Source organism: Centropristis striata, chromosome 5, assembly GCF_030273125.1.
Source record: "Centropristis striata isolate RG_2023a ecotype Rhode Island chromosome 5, C.striata_1.0, whole genome shotgun sequence".
In the NCBI taxonomy this organism is placed as follows: Eukaryota; Metazoa; Chordata; class Actinopteri; order Perciformes; family Serranidae; genus Centropristis; species Centropristis striata.
In genome coordinates, this window is record NC_081521.1 from 20557289 (window position 1) to 20576799 (window position 19511).

Consider the following 19511-nt stretch of genomic DNA (forward strand, 5'->3'; position numbering starts at 1 on the left):
CGCTACCTGAGCAGCTAACCGGTGAAGTAGGGGCGGATCTTGGGCAGATCCTCTCTCCCAAGCCACACTTATAGTGGCTCACTAGAGGGAAAAGTACCTAATGGAAACGCACCTATATTCTGATGGTATTCTTCTTCTCCCTTTTCTCTCAGGTATGTTCCTCGCGGATATCATCGAGAAGTACTTTGTGTCGCCGACCCTGTTCAGGGTGATCAGGTTGGCTCGTATCGGTCGAATCCTCCGTCTGATCAAAGGAGCTAAAGGAATCAGGACTTTACTCTTTGCTCTGATGATGTCACTGCCAGCCCTCTTCAACATCGGCCTGCTTCTCTTCCTGGTCATGTTCATCTTCTCCATATTCGGCATGTCGAACTTCGGCTACGTAAAACACGGAGCCGGAATCGACGACTTGTACAACTTTGAGACCTTCGGCAACAGCATGATCATCCTGTTCATGATCACCACGTCGGCCGGATGGGACGGCTTGCTGTTGCCGATCCTCAACTACCCGCCGGACTGCAATCCCAATCTGGAGAACCCTGGTACATCAGTGAAGGGCGACTGTGGTAACCCCTCAGTGGGGATCTTCTTTTTTGTCATGTATATCATCATTTCTTTCCTGATTGTGGTCAACATGTACATTGCCATCATCCTGGAGAACTTCAGCGTGGCCACGGAGGAAAGCGCCGATCCGCTCAGCGAGGACGACTTCGAGACCTTCTACGAGATCTGGGAGAAGTTCGACCCCACTGCCTCTCAGTTCATTACTTTTGCCAAGCTGTCTGACTTCGCAGACACACTGGAGCACCCTCTCCGTGTGCCCAAGCCAAACACTATCGAACTTATCGCCATGGACATGCCCATGGTGAGCGGCGATCGCATTCACTGCCTGGACATCCTGTTTGCCTTCACAAAGCGAGTGCTGGGTGACAGCGGTGAGTTGGACATGCTGAGGCAACAGATGGAGGAGCGCTTTGTGGCAGCCAACCCCTCTAAGGTGTCGTACGAGCCCATCACCACCACCCTCCGCCGCAAACAGGAGGATGTCTCCGCCAGAACTATCCAGAATGCCTACCGCATCCACCTCATTCGCCGTGGCATCATCTTCAAGCGCCACACTTTTACTAACAATAAGCTGGAGAACGGCGGGACCAACCAGGAGAAGAAGGAGAGCACACCGTCCACAGCCTCCCTCCCCTCCTACGATAGCGTGACCAAACCCGACAAAGAGAAGCAGGACGAAAACAAGGAGGAGTGGGCCAGGAAAGAGAAGGACAAAAACCAAAAAGATGAGTGGGAATCCAAGTGTTAGGGTTCAGTGACTCTTAAAAATCCAATAAAACACAGCGAGATGAGACTCTGAGCCCAAACCCAACAAATGTAGAAAAAGTGATAATTTGCAAGTGAGAAAAAAACCCAACAAAAACATACAAAAAAAATGTTTACAGACTCAATAATACTGAGGCAATGTGGTTTCTTATGTCGTCAAAGACAGCTGAACCAAACACAATCAGTTTACCACGGAACTTTGCTGCATAAGTGACCAAGTTCATAGAAATGAGGAACAAATACAAAATGACTCAGTGTGCTGGCCAATGACACATATTTCTTTGGGGACCAAACTGCCAAGGCACAGAAATCTCTGCTAAGATGATCGAAGAATTGCAAAAGCCCTGCCACCACCAAAGTGTGGACCCCCCGCAGCGAAGCTCCGACGCTACGGGGCCGGATCATACAGATCCACCTAGAACTGTATACGCAGTCTAAAAGGAGGCTCTGTACCACAGTGTTTACCGTCTTTGTCAAGAAGAAAAGCAGTAATCAACCAAGCAAGTTTAGCTCGGAAGGAAACACTAGCGAGGGAGGGGGAAACCCAGATCCCTAAACAAAGATTTTGTTTTGTTTGTTTGTGCTGAGTATGCTTGCATCTTTACATTATTTGAGCAGCAGACAAAGATAACATTTAGCCCATGTCACTAGTCTTTCCATCTCCTCTTTGTTATACTGACATTGAAAAAGACATTTTCTACATGGGCTTTCACACTGACTGGGTAGGGGTCATCAGTCATTGTTTTGACTTGGGCTGAGGGAGACTTGCTCAGGCCGAGTTCCAGATAAATAATAATTATTGTGCTCGTTCAATGCATAGAAGTGACTTGCATGAAGGCATGTTTTGATCAGGAATCATGCATGAGTAATCATAGTCCACAAGACACTTAATTCTCAGACCACTGCAGTGGCTTGATTATAGTTTGAGGCTGTCCACTGGGGAAATTACAAGAACTATAACAAGAAAAATGAAGATTTTTTTGGATATAGAATATCAGGGGGAATGATCCTGCCCTTCACTCGTTTTGGTTTTTTAAACTGACAGATCATTTAATTCAGCCCTTCATTAATATTTCAGGTGAATGAAGGATGTAAGCACTCAGAGGCAGTTGAATTAGCAAACAACACAGACTAGATTTTTTTGCTGCTCTGAATGTTCGTAGTGTAGAAAGAGTGTGGAGTTTGTGAGTATTAGGAAGCAGAATATCGCACAGATTTGGAGGGCCGTGTCAGTTGTCCCGAACCAAATCTGGGGCTTACATCTCTTTGTTTACCTACATCCATCATACAGTCACTTCTTACTTACCGGTGGTCCCTGTTACGGCAATGAGAGCAGGGGATGTTTCACGCCAAGGAATTTATAACCGGTGCCAGTGAGGGTCTGGTGTGTTCAAGTGTCAATAGGTTTATCCCCTCTACTGCCAGGAGGAGGAACGGAAATACTGTTCTTGTTTTGATACTGTTTTTGTTGATTTGTTTTGGGCTAGTGGAAGAACTGAACTGCATTTAGATATACACATCAGACATCACTCCTTCATTTCGAGTTCCTCTTTTGTACTCTGTCAGACCCACGTCAGAATTTCCCAGTGAGTGATGTTTTTTGGATGTGCTTTTTTGGACAATTTTGAGTTGCCAGCTTTAGATGAAAAAAAAAAAGCCTCGATGTCCTTCTCTGATGTCCTTGTGATGCAATCATTCTCAGAAAAAGGATCCGGTCAGTTAAAGTGACACTGACCACCTGAAACAGCAGAATTAGCAGAGATTTGTCACAGGGACATGCCTTGTCGTGCCTAGCATGTATGGAAGGTGGATGGCCATGAAGGGCTTGTTGGTTCGGAGTGTAGAATCAAATGGATTTTGTCTGATATTTCAGGGAGGTGGATGGGTGATAAATAACACAAACGTGGACCAATAATGAGGTAGAGCCCCTCCCTTCAGGGTTTTTAGACTGACTGCCATGAGAACAAGAGAGAAATGGAAGAGCAGAAGAAGAGAACAGTGCTTTGGTCTGAGTCGGAGTGCTGAAAGTCCCATGTCTGTCAGTGTATCATTGTGCTTTTGTGGGACCTCTTAAAACACTGTGTGGTGTTGGACCCAGGCTCGCACCATCTTTTCACATACTTGCAGGCTTTCAAGTACTATCACCCGCTTCAAAAATAAATTAGCCGGAGATGGAGGTAGAAAAAGCGAACACTCGCCATGATTAAAACATCAGCAGGCCTCACATCGACGCAGCTATGTTGTATAATAAGCTTTGTGGGTGTTTTTCATATAAAAAAAACCTAAAAAAAAACCTGAGGCTTTGTCAAGTGGTAGACCAGACACAACTGCCTCCATCGGTGTTCCTGCCATTTCTTTTCTACACAGGAGTGATGGTCCTATTTATAACAGGATGACCGGACGTAAATCTGGCATCCGTCGTCGCACCACTACTGCCATTTTGGTGTGTTTAACACTGCCTGTACCAGAACCCCCTGTCTGTAACAATAACTGAGGTCTGTTTACAATATGAGGTCTCCGAATCAGTTTGGCTGCTGCGCACTGAAACCAAATACATTCCCAATGAGAACCACAGGAGGCGTGAGTAATGTCATCCAATTTACCCATGTTTCATCTTGGATGTAATGTTTTAGAATGATACATTCACACTTGAATAAAACAACAACAAAAAAAGAACAAACAAAAAAAAAAAAAGCAAAAAAAGACAAAAAAGCAAAAACATATATATGTACAGTGCAGGCTATGATGTAAATGGCACAATCGCTGAAAAAGAACGAACTTTTTGAGAGAAAACTATAAATATTGTACTATATTCTTTTATTTTATCGGCATGCTTTGTTGTGTTTTTTGTAAATACGGAATTTTAAAAATGTTACTACTAATAATCAAAAAATTAATAATAACAATAATATAGAATGGCTTCCAGCTATGCCCTTTGTCACATTTGTTACCTTTTGGATTTTTTGAGACACTTTTCACTTTGTTGACGGAAATTGAATGAAATATAGATATTATATAATACAAAAAGATATATACATGTATACATATATGTCTATATGTATATACATAAAACAGAAGAACACGGTTTGTCACATTTGATTTGTGTGCAACACGTTCAGTGGATGTCTAAAAACTGGTTGTTTCCAGCACCCTTCTATGTTGGGGAATAGCTCATGTGCGATGATGTTACTGGAGCTGCTTGCCATGGATTGTAGCCTGATCATGATGAAAGGATGATGTTACCAGCACATTTCTCACTTACTGTCATATCTCTCACCTTCACTGAGTATACAGGACACACCCACAGTCACGGACACAGACACACACACTGCCCACCAACTTTACCGGTGATCTCTTCCCCGAGGACGTCAGCTGGTATGACTGACTGCCTCTTACACCCTGAGATGGTACCCCCCCCCCTCCCCTCCCCCCTGCCCCGCCCATACCCACACATCAGTGCCATTACAGCTCAACATGCATACAATCATGTACTTGCTTCTCATCCTCACGTTTCTTTTTGTCGAATGGTTTGTTTCTAGTGTTCCACTCAATGGCATGTGCCTTTTTTCTGCTTTTTCTGCGAATTTGGATGTCGATTCCACACTGAAAAAAACAAGCAAAAAATAACAAAAAAAAGAAGAAGAAACTTAAAAAATGTCCAAACTGTGGAGGGTGCAGGTTTGGGGGTGAGCACAACATTAATCAGGGATGTCGAGTCAGAAATACTGCCGGAGGATCAACCAGACACCCACTTCATCTTAATATTCAACAGTGTGTGATGTTAACAGAAAAACAGCTAACTCAAAAAATGTCCTGTTCTTAGTGCTATGTGTGTCACCCACTTGGCTTGTGAAAAAGCAGCTTGCCTTCTATATTTCTGTTTTATTTCTTCAACGTTTCTGTTTCCATCTGAAATTTATTTTTGTATCAATATTTGATTATAGGACTCATTCTTTTTTTAAGCATGGTTTATTATGGGCGTTTTTTCTTTTTTGCTGAAAAATTAAAAAGTGCTTTTCAAACTGTTGTTATCATTTGACACCGTGATAAAAAGAGGATATACAGTACATTATGATGGTGTGTTGCACAACCACTTGGACTCTTGGTAAGAATATATGAAAGATTGTCTTCATTTGAGCACGAACCTTTTTATTACCAATAAAGCAGCCTTCCAGTTACAACTTGTGTGCTGGTCTTTTACATTTCTCCTCGTCTCTTTTCCTTCGGGCTTATCTCCCGATTTGTGTTAAGTAGTGGTCACCATTTTGCACAGATTATTTTACTTTTGTAGTGCTTGTATGGGGATGCAAGTGACTCGCAAAACATCCTGTGAAATGGATCTGAGTGGCTCTGTGGTAACAGGGTCGTGAAAGGCAGCCTTTCAAATGTAATGGACTTATTGAATTTGTTAAGAGCCCCGTGTTAACATCCCCCTCACAGGCCTGAGATGGACTATAGCCCCATTATTATGCAGTCCATCTGCACTGTGATGCTCTTGTTTGTGGTCAACCATAAAGTAAATAGCCTGGAGGTATGATATTACAGTCACAACCTCATGAGAACAGGGCTGAAATATCCAGTTGGGGGGATATTGATCTGATCGTGCTTTGGGGATGGCGAGGAGGGTAATAAACATTTTTTGGAGAGTAGGTGGAATTGTTCCTCAGACCATGAATAGATGGCAAATTCTCCATGGACTACCCTCCCTTTCTCTCCTCCTTTTCCTTTTTTTTTTTTTGACACATTACAAAATGTTGTCTCCTCTCCCTCCCTCATGGACTCTTCTCGACTTCCCCTCCTCCCCCGCCCTTCCACAATCCCCTTGGATTTTTCTTTTCTTGTATGATAATTTCAAATATGTCTTTGTGTTATCTATCATCTACACATGTATGCAATGCTCCTTATTGGCTATCGACCCCCTCAATTGACTGCCATGCTCCGGGATGGTTGTGTGTGAGAGAGAGAGAGAGAGAGAGAGAGTCGGGAAGGGAGGGGGGAGGTAAGGAAAAGCGAAGGGGAAGGGAGGTGGTGGAGCACTGCAGTGCAGATAAATTAATGCAGCAGTCGAGGCTGAGTCAGCAGCACACTCCCAGTTTGGCCCAGTGCCTCCATCAGTTTGTGCCCATGCCCGGCTGCCTAGGAGACCGGCTCACACCAAAAAAACAAAAACATAATAAGGATCCCAAAATTAGACTCATATCGGCGTCTTGTAAAAGCGACAGGCGGTGGAGCTGCGCGCTCTGCAGAAAGGGAGCTGTCCGCGGTGCTGAAGCTGCAGTTACCGGGACGGACGGACACCCTCTGGCCGGCTCTGCCGCTCTCTGGGCGGGGTCGGTTGCAGAGATGACAGCGCCGGTTGTCGCGGAGCTAAAACCACCACCATGAAATATGTGTTCAGTGTGCGCAGGAGCTCGACCTAATTCTTAGACAGCCACACCTACACTCCCCTCTCCTCCCCCCTCTGCTCGCTCTCCTCTCACCCCTCCTCCCCCCCACCTCCCTCTGAAGCATGTTGCCACATAGCATGTGGTTTCTCTGTGGGCGCATCTAAATATAACGATTAAACGTGTCACAGTGTTTTCTTCTGCCACCATTAACTTTTAAAAGGCTTTTTAAAAAAGTGACGCTTAATATTATTAATGAGAGCTATGCATCATTTACAAAGACTCTTCATCCATTACAAACACAATGCTGGGATGCTCTGTCCCATTTTGCTGCAGTCCTGCTGCTAAATGTCGCACAGGCAGTAAGTGTGAATAGCCAGCAGTAAAAGGGGGTTTTCCTACTATCTGATCCCATTTCAACCCTTGACTGAGATCAGAGGGTTGTGTTCTGCTTGCGTTCCCTCCCTTTCTCCTTCCCTCCCTCCCTAGTTCTCCCCTCCTCCTCCCCAGGTCTCCCTTTCTCCCTGGAGAGTCAGAGGATGAAGAGGGAGCTCTCCATCATGGCTGTGGCCAGAAGCCAAGAGCCCCCACCACAGCTGCACCCTCATACAACTCAAATTTCTCAATGAGAGGCGAGGCAGACACATAACTAACCCCCCACCAGTCCACTCCCAACACACACACACACACACACACACACACACACACACACACACACACACATCAAGCCCACAGTTTTTCTCCACCTACCTAAAATCCACCAGCTAAACTCCATAACCTACTGTATTTCCAGCCTTTCCCATTGCATAACCTTATTGTGCAACAATGTAAATGTGTGTGAACAAAGTGAATGCTATATACAGTCTTCACTGCAAAAGGAAACAAAACAAATGCCTTTACACCCACACACTGCTTCATTTTTTTTTTAGATTTCCCAAAGCAGCCTGTGCTGAGCCTGAGATGTTTGGCTGCTTGATTCCCCCCCATTTGCTGAACAACAGCGCCCACCTCTGGTCAGTCCTATGTACTACTGTAGGTCATTTTCACTGAATACTGCCTCAACTATTCATTTTATTTGGGTATTGTTTTTATACAGTCTATGGGTACACTGTTAATAAAAGAAAAAAATGTGTTTTACAGAAATTTACTGTATTATTCTACAGGGTTTTTATTTTTGTTTTTTTTCTACATTAAATAAAAATACCATAAATATTAACTATAAAATGGAAGTTGAAACATTTTTTTAACAATATAATTCAATTGTTTAATGGTCTTGTATGTTGAAATACAGCGAATTCCATGTCATATTTTATTGCATTTTACTTTTTACAAAAAATACACATTGCTAAATTTAAAATGAAGGCAACTTTACTTATTCTTAAAGTAAAAGTTTAAATTTCATGTAAAAATTAAAATCGTAAGAAACTTTTCGGCATTTATTGTATATTATCTGTATTATTAAAGAAATTATCAGTAAAATAACTTTGAAGTTTTAAGGTTTTCTATTTAAATTATTATTGTTATTTGACAATAATTGTTTTGCAACTTTTGCTGCTAGACTTTTTAAAATGTATTTATTTTTACAGTGTAGCATCAGTGTTTCCCACGGTGTTTTTTTCTGGGGCCCCAGTTTTAAAATATGACAAACTATCACGACCCAATTCACAATAGGCAACATTTCTGACCATTTTTACTGCAATTCCTGCATCGCCTCATATTATCTTGAATAAACCAACCATTTCCAAGAGATATAAGGTTATACACAAACAGGAAACATGTTTAAATATTTTACTATTAAAGACAAATAAAAATATATATGGCATATTTAACATGCCCTTTTTTCCCTGTCATCATGTACACTGACTGTGTTATAGCCTGCATTACAATCATCATAATAAATCAGTAATATTAAAAATGTGCTTCTTGTTGAAAGTCTTTGAAATGCTCCTTCCTATGCCTAAAGTACCTGTCATCAATCCCCAATGTCAATACAAAATATTTTATTCTACAATCTTAAATAAGTTCAAAAGAAGGCATACAGGTGAGATCACAATTCATTCAGAAAAAGACCCTGAACTACTTTTCTTCATTTTTCTTTTTCATCTTGCATCTTAGTTTATTCACAAAAGCAAAATTTGTTGTAAGGTGGCAGTATCTCAACATGATTGCATTTGAAATAATACTAAGCCTGTAGATGGACATTTCAAAATAAGAGCATTAGATAAAAAACTAAACATCTTTAATATTTTTTCTCCACTGTGTTTCCTATTTGGAAACATACATTTTATTTGAGGATAAATATAATAAATAAACTGAACAATATTTTAAATGTTGTTGCAGTGGATTCATCTTCTTTTATGTGGATGGATGACGTAAAGCAATATCAAGTATATAGTACATTAAACTTCTGCTGCCAGGTGGAGCAGGTCTTCATGACACCTGCAAGTCAAACATGAGGAATTAAAGTCAACATGTACAGTCATTCTGCATTAGTGGTAAAAATGCAGCACAAAAATTGTATAAATGTTGCTTTTTTAGCTCACCCTTGTCTTTTGGTGCTGCTCAGCCACTCCACAAAATCTTTAGCTTTAATCTTATCGAGAACGTGGGTCAAGTCGCTGGTGAAAGTCCCGTCTGAATGCCTTTTAAGGTTTCGGATGATGTTTTGTCCTTTTTCCATCTGATATGAATGCCACCTAAGAAAAAAAAATGTATTTAAGTTAACCATTCATTTCAGTGCTAAGCAAAATGTTGCAACATTTCATATAAATATATAGATAATAACAGACACGAAATATCTATGAAAACAGCATGTTTGTTATAAATTTAATTAAATCAAATTTAAATATTGATTTCACAGGACCTTTTTTATTTTGGTCAACCAGTAAAATTTCTGCTAAACATGTGAACCCAGCAGTATCTAACTGTACAGAATTATTATTATTCAAATATGTTTGCTGAGTTTTAAGAGAGTGGATATATGAATGAATATCAGATCATTTACAAAACATGCACACCTCTACATCCCACCCCTCTAGGAGACTGGTCAGCATAAAAAGCAATTAAATTAATTAAATAAAGTAATAATAAAAATAACAACTCTTCTAGTAACAAATCTGAAGAATACCAGTACAAAAAAGGAAAAAAGATTTATTAAATAAAATTTTAAAAATGGTTGTCGTATTTTGTAGAATTTACCAAACTTATTTCTAAGCTTTAAATACACACCTTGTCGGTCTGGTTTTATCGACAACCATCTCTTTAGTGCTCGGACAGAGAAACAGAACCAACATACACCAGACGTGTAGGCTCATCCTCGGGTCGTCTGGTGAAAACATAAACCCAGAAAACGGACACAATGTTTATTCTGGTGAATTGAATAAGAAAATGTTGCAGAAAGGTTTAGGTCTGAATGACCAAACTCACCTTTGGGAGCTTTGACACGCGTCCAATGAAGCGCTTGTCTGGAACACATACGGTATTATATTGATGAAGCCACAGAGAAGTCCCTTTTAAACCATGAAACCTTGAAGACTACACTTCAGGTACTGACAACTGTCACTTTATGAAGACAGCAGGTGTCCCAGTGTGACACACAACTCCCACAGCTGGTGACCCCCTGCCTCATTAGGGTGGCCTGGATCATAGCTTATCTGAACCAGGATGACGTATAACATCTCTGCAGAGTTCAAAGGTTAGAGCCCAATCTCACCTATTCAGCCAGTAGCAGGTGTGAAGAGATGTTGTTCTGGTGTGTGACGCCAATGATTCCTAAACTAAATTCTTTAATATCTGAAATCTAGGCCACTGAGTGCAGTGTTCTAGGACTCCACTCTGATATTTGGATGGAAATCTAAAAAATGCTAGCGTTATGCATTCACTTGAGACAAAAAATTAATAACTGCTCTGTTTTTCTGAATTACCAAGATAACCTCCCTCCTGTAGGCTCTCAGCACCCCCTAATCCCACAACCAGCCACCAGCATGTTCCTGTGATAGAGGAATGAACATCTGGCAGTGGTGTAGCCCGCATGGGGGTTGGTTTAGGGGTTTCAGGTGAAGGTTAGGCGGTAAGGGCTGGTGGTACCTGGTTCTAGGCTTTGGGTAAGGCTTCGAGGGACTGGGAGCATGGAGTCCTACCTGAAGGTATCTTGTTTATTCCGAAAAACAGCAGGTTTCTTCACTTTTCTCATTTTGCTGTGTACATATTGTTCATAGTATTTACCATTACTAGCCTAATTTTCACATCTTAGCTAACATGAGGTTGCGCTGGCTTAGCATTGGCTGGAAAGGAGTGAAAGCTCACGGAGGAGAAATAAAAACGAACAGATGTAAAGCAAAGAGGGTCAGAGCTAAACTCTGCAAAATCATAAACCTGATGGGTTTTTTTTGTTTTAGTAGCCAGCCAGCCAGGCTCGTTGACTGTGTCAGTATTTTAATGGTAAACTGTTAGAAACTAATATTAAGGATAAAATGCTGTAATTTGATCACTGAAGGCTATGATAATGATAATGATGATAATGTTACTTTTTATTCTCTCTTTATTGTTACAATCATCATTACAGTTTAAACAATAGAGGCAAGAATACAAATATAGACACATTTAGGCATCGTACATAAGTAAAGATGATGTGACAGACATGAATTAAGCTTAGAGATGCATTGCTAAGATAGAGGCTGTATCCCAGTGTCAAGGAAGGATCCTCAAACGGCTGAATTTGGAGGATACTACGTCACTGACATCTGCCGAAGCACCGTCCCAATGTCCAGGATCCTCCGGAGGACAGAGTCCTTCTGTTGACCAAATTCCAAGGATGCACGTGTGTATCCTCCGTGCATCCCGATTACCCATAAAGCATTGCACACACCAGTCTACCGGGAGATTTAAAATGGCGAGCGAAGAAACAGCGATGCCGGCGGCGCAATATGAATTTAAAGTATGTATTTTCAGTTTACACTAAATATTTGTTATCACATCACTTGTGTTCAAAGTCAAGCAAAACATAAACAAATTACAGTATATTTAGCTAAAATATGATAAACGTAATCTTGATACATTGCCAGTTAAGTTAATTGATGCGTCTCAGTCGCTAAAGTTATTAATTGTTTGTTCATATACGTGTCAGATGATGATGTACTGTTTGCAAAGTATATGTAGCTATGCAATTCAGAAAGTTATACATTTGTTTATTGTGTTAACATGGATCGGCAGTCCACAATTATCCGTTATTGTTATATCCTATATAAATAACTTATTGTACTGTACTGTAAAATAAAATTAAAAATATCACAGAACACATCTCCATGGTGAGTTATGCACCGCTGCTTTTATGAAACTAAGTAGCGGCCAAACTCAGCCAGGATCAGTGAAACATCAGGTTTAATTCACTTTTTGGCTTTTACTTGCTAAATAGTGGAGATTCAACCTTAAAGCATCTTCTCCCATTTCCACAAATATGTGGCAGAGTGCTGATGCCAAAGCCACATCCATGTCGTGAACTGGTTTATAAATTGCAGTGCTGAATTTAAGCAGGACGTCCAGTTATGCAATGATGCACACCTGCACATTGAAGGCTGTTCAATTTGTGCGTTAGGTTACACCAGTGATAGGAAGGACTCTGGAGGACCCGACTCTGAAGGAAGGAGCCTACCAAGGAAGGATCCTTGACTTTGGGATACAGCCATTTATATACAGTCTATGGCTACAGCTCATGAGCTAATGTTAAGGTGTACTGGACAGAAAGTAAAGTCACGTGCAGTTCTTAAAACGGATATACGTCACACTATATTGTGCAAGTGGTACAGCAAATTTGACCCTGTGGCTCCAACTTCTTAACTAACGCTAGCTCGCTAGCTATGTTAGGTAGCAAAATGCGTTAGCTAGCAAGTGTTATAGCATGGTTATAGCCCATGCTAACCGCTAGTTGTCTCGTCCGTTCTTAATTGACATTGCTGAGACGTGAAAGATTTATATATATATATATATATATATATATATATATATATATATATTTATAAACTGACCAGTTTATCACCGTTTTATGTTTCTCGATTACTGCATTAATGTTAAACGTCCGTTGGTTATCGGTTTTTATCAACTTGTTTGTTTTTCTCTTTTTTGGTTTTAGACAGTTGGTAGAGCTAAACACCTGAAGTCACCATCATCATTTACAAGCAACATTCCGAAAATGTTTTGGACCCAACATAAGTGTAAGTTATATTTACTAAACAACAATAACAACAACAACAACAAAAATGTTATCTTTAGTCTATCTCCTAACTTAATCCGTCGTTCTATCTATTATGTATTTATTGGCTTTTACTGTTGTTTGTCTTTTGATACAAATTTATTTACTTGTATAGCTGCCTAATTATTTACTGTATTTTACTTTTTTTACTGTAGCCTTTAATTAGATTGTAAGATGATAATAATAATAATAATCATAGTTGTTGTTGTTATTTACCATTTATTGTTTTGTTTTGTATTGTTTTAGTTTATGTATATCATTTAATATGTTTTTACCTTTTTACCTCTTGGTACAGGTTGCTGCCTCTGGTGTTTCCTCACTGTACATTTATGAGATTTAAGATAGCGTTTCCTTAGTTCTTGATTTTATTATTATTGAATGTATGGAAGAATTATCCTATCTTTATTCAAGAGCGTAGATTTTCAGTTTGAGAGCATAATTTGTCTTTCTCGTGCTCAGATTTGTTCTCCTCATGCTCACATTTTGCGCTCGCACTCAGATTTCTGCTGCTTTCTTTCAAAATGTGTGCGTGCACTTAAAAATCACATGCTTGTGCTCACATTTCTTCTTCTTGGACACAAACATTTCGCTCGCACTCAAATATGTCCTGTGGGCACTCAAATCTAAAGTCTACGCGCTCAGATCTCAACTCTGCGCTCTCAAAACTTTTGTGCTCGGACTCAGAACACGCAGGTCCTCTCAGGTTGAGGTGTCTGCTCAGACTGAACGATGTCCCGCCCTGCGCTTAAACTAGTGTGTTTCACCAGCCAATAGGGAGACAGCTAGATTGTGACCCCGTCTTAGGTGCGTTGCCTCGCCTTTTTGAGCGCTCCGTCGGGGCGGTTATATGGTCTATTTGTAAAACTGCTTCTCTCTTAAAATACACTAATTTACCATATTAGCCAGCTATTTGAATCGTCACCTATTTAAGATGCAGCATATTTATGTAGAATTAATCTTAAGTAGTCCTAAAAAGAGTTATCGTAGTTTAGATTATATATATATATTTTTTTTAAATTATTATTTATATATATATATATATTTATTGTTTTTTATTTTTCACCTGTACAGTGGTGTCTTGATAGTCCAGTGGTGAAGGATGCTACCATCTGTTGCATTTTAAACCATGGGAAGCCGGTTCGCATCCCGTCCGCTGCACTCTTGCTGCATGTCTTATTATGATTTACATTTTTAATTGATAAATTAATGTAACAGTAATACAATCCCTGTAACCAGCTGCTTCTCTTATTGAAACGTTTAACAAGAGATGATGGGTAAATAGACTTGGCTACGTGATTAAAAAGGTATAATGAAAAATACGCTATGATGATGATAATGATTTGAGGATAACATTGGTGCGTGTAATGCAGTGTATCACCGTCCTATTTAAGCGGTCAAAGCCAGGGAGCGCGTAATTAGGCTAATGTTGGTAATGCTTTCACAAGAAGGAGACTTTGAGCAGGATTCGGAGCGCGGCAGCGAATGAATGGTCGACGAGATGGATGGCCAAAGACCTCAAGTAAGTTCATTGCTAAATGTTGCTACAACTCAAAACACTCGTACTTATCAACATATATAGCGGGCCTTTGTCGGCACTAGGGACAGCAACTCATTATGAATGAAGTGACGTCAGCGGGGATTCCCTTCAGCTCGCGCATCATTATGTGTGCCTACCTGCCGCTGGTACGATCATACGTTGCCAATTATTGTACTTTCGTTGTACATGTTACAATGAAGGCCCGCTATATATGTTGATAAGTACGAGTGTCAAAATGATTACTGTACTGTTATTGAAACTACTGTATATGGTCGATGTGTTTTGAGTTGTAGCAACATTTAGCAATGAACTTACTTGAGGTCTTTGGCCATCCATCTCGTCGACCATTCATTCGCTGCCGCGCTCCGAATCCGGCTCAAAGTCTTCTTCTTGTGAAAGCATTACCAACATTAGCCTAATTACGCGCTCCCTGGCTTTGACCGCTTAAATAGGACGGTGATACACTGCATTACACGCACCAATGTTATCCTCAAATCATTATCATCATCATAGCGTATTTTTCATTATACCTTTTTAATCACGTAGCCAAGTCTATTTACCCATCATCTCTTGTTAAATGTTTCAATAAGAGAAGCAGCTGGTTACACGGATTGTATTACTGTTACATTAATTTATCAATTAAAAATGTAAATCATAATAAGACATGTAGCAAGAGTGCAGCGGACGGGATGCGAACCGGCGTCCCATGGTTTAAAATGCAACAGATGGTAGCATCCTTCACCACTGGACTATCAAGACACCACTGTACAGGTGAAAAATAAAAAACAATATATATATATATATAAATAATAATTAAAAAAATATATATATATAATCTAAACTACGATAACTCTTTTTAGGACTACTTAAGATTAATTCTACATAAATATGCTGCGTCTTAAATAGGTGACGATTCAAATAGCTGGCTAATATGGTAAATTGGTGTATTTTAAGAGAGAAGCAGTTTTACAAACAGACCATATACCCGCCCCGGCGGAGCGCTCAAAAAGGCGAGGGAACGCACCCAAGACGGGGCCACAATCTAGCTGTCTCCCTATTGGCTGGTGAAACACACTAGTTTAAGCACAGGGCGGGACCACGTTCAGTCTGAGCAGACACTGCAACCTGAGAGGACGTGCGTGTTCTGAGTCCGAGCACAAAAGTTTTGAGAGCGCAGAGTTGAGATCTGAGCGCGTAGACTTTAGATTTGAGCGCGCACAGGACATATTTGAGTGCGAGCGAAATGTTTGTGTCCAAGAAGAAGAAATGTGAGCACAAGCATGTGATTGTTAAGTGCACGCACACATTTTGAAAGAAAACAGCAGAAATCTGAGTGCGAGCGCAAAATGTGAGCATGAGGAGAACAAATCTGAGCACGAGAAAGACAAATTATGCTCTCAAACTGAAAATCTACGCTCTTGAATAAAGATACGATAATTCTTCCATATGAATGCTGTTCGTGTGTGTGTGTGTGTGTGTGATTGCGTGTATGTGTGTGTGTGTGAAGGGGTTGTTTATTTGTATGAAAAGTGCTATGCAAATAAAGATTGATTGATTGATTGATTGATTGATTGATTGATTGATTGATCTTCCAGGACCAGAGTGCTGTAAATTTCCAAACAACAGAAAATTATCCACAAAAACATAAACTGTATTCTACTTAGAAGTTTGGACAAAAGCCCAATTAAATAATTAATATTGTCTTTTTAACCCAGGTTTTAAAGACGAAGTTCTGCTAAATTTAGTTCATCTGAACACCAGAATATCTTTAGTAGCTGTTGTATACGTAACTTATAGGGAGGTGAAGGATGGTGTTATTTACTTGATATTTTGATGGTTACAGAATGTTTTAGGCAAAGAACTGGACTCCCCCTCAGACCTGCAGCCTGTGTCCCTGTGGAGGAGTGCTGTGGATGTTTCTGGAGGACAGGGCTTTAATGGACAGGTCAGAATGTTCAGCAGAGTACACAACTGTGATGACAGCCTCTCTCCACCCTCCAAAAGCTTTACTCAACCCACATGAGTAAATGAGTAAGTACACACTATTTTCAGCCTAGCCCCAATTTATTTTATGCTCCAGTGCTTTACTTCTTACCCTTCACAAACTGGCAAAATCAGACATCAAGTTTCATATAAATAGTTACCTCTACCTCTGGTGTCATTATGAATAATTAGATTTTTATTTCAATAGTCTGATGAGACTTAAAATGACCTGATTGGTTCACAGTACAGGCAAAATTGGCTCAAAACTGAGTTATTTTTGCTCATATGTTTCTCATATTTTTTTTAATTAATTAATTTATTTTTACATCATTGCGAACAGCACAAATCATATGGAATCTGATCTTTTCAATTCTGATCTTGGGCCTCTTATATAAGTAGTCTTCTATCAGATACATGGTTGATTTTTTAATGCAATGTGACCTCAATCTGAAACAGTCCAGCTGGACTTGATGTCGCTTTTTTTGCGATCAAATTTTTTATTATTAATTGCACGTAAGATATATAGACATACAAGCAACCTTATATAACTTAACATAAGTAACAAGGCAAAACATACAGTAGTGTTCAAAATAATAGCAGTCCAATGTGACTAACCAGATTAATCCCAATTTAGTATATTTTTTATTGCTACATGGCAAACAAGGTACCAGTAGGTGCAGTAGATTCTCAGAAAACCAACAAGACCCACCATTCGTGATATGCACGCTCTTAAGGCTGTGCAATTGGGCAATTAGTTGAAAGGGGTGTGTTAAAAAAAATAGCAGTGTGGCATTCAATCAGTGAGGTCATCAATTTTGTGAAAAAACAGGTGTGAATCAGGTGGCCTCTATTTAAGGATGAAGCCAGCACTTGAACATGTATTTCTCTTTGAAAGCCTGAGGAAAATGGGTCGTTCAAGACATTGTTCAGAAGAACAGTGTACTTTGATTAAAAAGTTGATTGGAGAGGGGAAAACCTATAAAGAGGTGCAAACAATTATATGCTGTTCAGCTAAAATGATCTCCAATGCTTTAAAATGGAGAGCAAAACCAGCGACACGTGGCAGAAAACGTAAGACAACCATCAAAATGGATGGAAGAATAAGCAGAATGGCAAAGGCTCAGCCAATGATCAGCTCCAGGATGATCAAAGACAGTCTGGAGTTACCTGTAAGTGCTGTGACAGGTAGAAGACGTCTGTGTGAAGCTAATCTATTCACAAGAATCCCCCGCAAAGCCCCTCTGTTAAAAAAAAGACGTGCAGAAGAGGTTACAATCTGCCAAAGAACACATCAACTGGCCTAAAGAGAAATGGAGGAACATTTTGTGGACTGATGAGAGTCACATTGTTCTTTTTGGGTCCAAGGGCCGCAGACAGTTTGTGAGACGACCCCCAAACTGTGAATTCAAGCCACAGTACACAGTGAAGACAGTGAAGCATCATGATATGGGCATGTTTCTCCTACTATGGCGTTGGGCCTATTTATCACATACCAGGGATCATGGATCAGTTTGCATATGTCAAAATACTTGAAGAGGTCATGTTGCCTTATGCTGAAGAGGACATGCCCTTGAAATGGGTGTTTCAACAAGACAATGACCCCAAACACACTAGTAAACCAGCAAAATCTTGGTTCCAAACCAACAACATTGATGTTATGGAGTGGACCTTAATCCAATTGAGAACTTGTGGGGTGACATCAGAAATGCTGTTTCTGATGCAAAACCAAGAAATGTAAATGAATTGTGGAATGTTGTTAGAGAATCTTGGAGTGGAATAACAGCTGAAAGGTGCCACAAGTTGGTTGACTCCATGCCACACAGATGTGAAGCAGTTATAAAAAACTGTGGTCATACAACTAAATATTAGTTTAGTGATTCACAGGATTGCTAAATCCTAGAAACAAAAAAGTTTGTACAAAATATTTTTGAGTTTGTAAAGTCAACGGAAAGCACTGCTATTTTTTTAAAGACACCTCTTTCCACTAATTGCTCAATTGCACAGCCTTAAGAGCGTCCATATCACGAATGCTGGGTCTTGTTGGTTTTCTGAGAATCTACTGCATCTACTGGTACCTTGTTTGCCATGTAGCAATACAAATATACTAAAAACCTGGATTAATCTGGTTAGTCACATTGGACTGCTATTAGATTGAACACTACTGTATGTACAGAGTGTGGAATACATTTCAGTGGACAATGCATACCATGAAACAAAATATAAACACTGAAAATAATACAATAAGGTAACACATATACATACATTCAGACAGACACATCTGAATTAATCAACAACAATTAAACATAATATAATATAGTATAATATAATTGGTAAGTTCATGTCGCTTTTTGTCACTATAGATCACTATCGTTTGTTTTTATTGTGTGCCCGTCTCTGTATACGGTGTACCTCTAGGCCACGGCCACTAGGTGTCAGACTTGACCACAGCACTACACTCTCATGTTGATGAGCCTCTCGCTGTGTAGACTTGCTCAGCCTTTTCTAAAACTAAGATCTTTCTTTTAGTTCTCAAATTATTTTGATTACAGCGATTTTAACAACAAAAGTCCTTTTCAATTATGTCAGTTATATTTTCACGATTATGGAGGGAACTGCAGATGGATTATACACAAATTTCATTACATTTTCAACATTTAATTTACTGTTATTAAAAAGAAAACAAACAAACATCCATTAAGGAAATTTCCAGTATGCTGAGGGTCTCAAACCTGAAGCATTAGGAACTCTGCTGCTGAAAAGGTTCAAAGAACAGCTGTTGTTCTGGACTTTTAGATATCTGACACAAGGAAAAATGTCATTGAAAGAAAATATTTTTTTCTGTTAAACAAGCTGTGGTAGCATGTAAGGGATGGTGCAGTCATATAGTATTAATTCACAATGTGCTGGTGAAATACACACGCAACCTCACAACTCATACTCAGTATCCTCCTCTGGCGTTATCCCCGGGGAGGAGGGGTATAAATGTTTGAGTCTGTATTCGATATATACTATCACTAAGAGAAGATAGGGA

General features: G+C 39.9%; 2 protein-coding genes and 1 long non-coding RNA gene across 8 annotated transcripts in view; 2 read left to right on the forward strand and 1 right to left on the reverse strand.

The window, feature by feature from the left end:
* Positions 1 to 5510, forward strand: part of scn8aa (sodium channel, voltage gated, type VIII, alpha subunit a) — a 56839-nt gene extending 51329 nt beyond the window's left edge. For all 6 annotated transcript variants that reach the window (XM_059333475.1, XM_059333474.1, XM_059333479.1 and 3 more), the window contains one exon: positions 153 to 5510. In XM_059333475.1, the coding sequence (XP_059189458.1) occupies positions 153 to 1312 (1160 nt within the window). In that variant the 3' untranslated portion in view covers positions 1313 to 5510. The remainder of the gene's footprint in view (positions 1 to 152) is intronic.
* A 3266-nt stretch (positions 5511 to 8776) lies between these two features.
* LOC131971196 (glucagon-1-like) lies at positions 8777 to 10244 on the reverse strand. The gene is made up of 4 exons (XM_059332513.1): positions 10140 to 10244; positions 9942 to 10038; positions 9257 to 9409; positions 8777 to 9152 (listed from the first exon to the last, which is right to left on the reverse strand). The coding sequence occupies exons 1-4, from the start codon at positions 10186 to 10188 to the stop codon at positions 9113 to 9115; spliced, it is 339 nt and encodes a 112-aa protein (XP_059188496.1). The 5' UTR covers positions 10189 to 10244; the 3' UTR covers positions 8777 to 9112.
* Positions 10245 to 12368: 2124 nt separating this feature from the next.
* LOC131972388 (uncharacterized) lies at positions 12369 to 16497 on the forward strand. Its single transcript, XR_009394462.1, has 3 exons — positions 12369 to 12439; positions 12841 to 12922; positions 16341 to 16497. It is a non-coding gene; the product is annotated as an uncharacterized LOC131972388 (long non-coding RNA).
* Positions 16498 to 19511: the final 3014 nt, after the last annotated feature.

Bases quoted from the DNA above. Each gene is read 5' to 3' on its own strand.
- LOC131971196 (XM_059332513.1), bottom strand. From the start codon at position 10,188: ATGTGTTCCAGACAAGCGCTTCATTGGACGCGTGTCAAAGCTCCCAAA. The intron at 10,039-10,139 runs GTGAGTTTGGTC...TGTTTTCACCAG, and splicing joins GCGTGTCAAAGCTCCCAAAG to ACGACCCGAGGATGAGCCTA. The intron at 9,153-9,256 runs GTGAGCTAAAAA...TTTGACTTGCAG, and splicing joins AGCAGCACCAAAAGACAAGG to GTGTCATGAAGACCTGCTCC.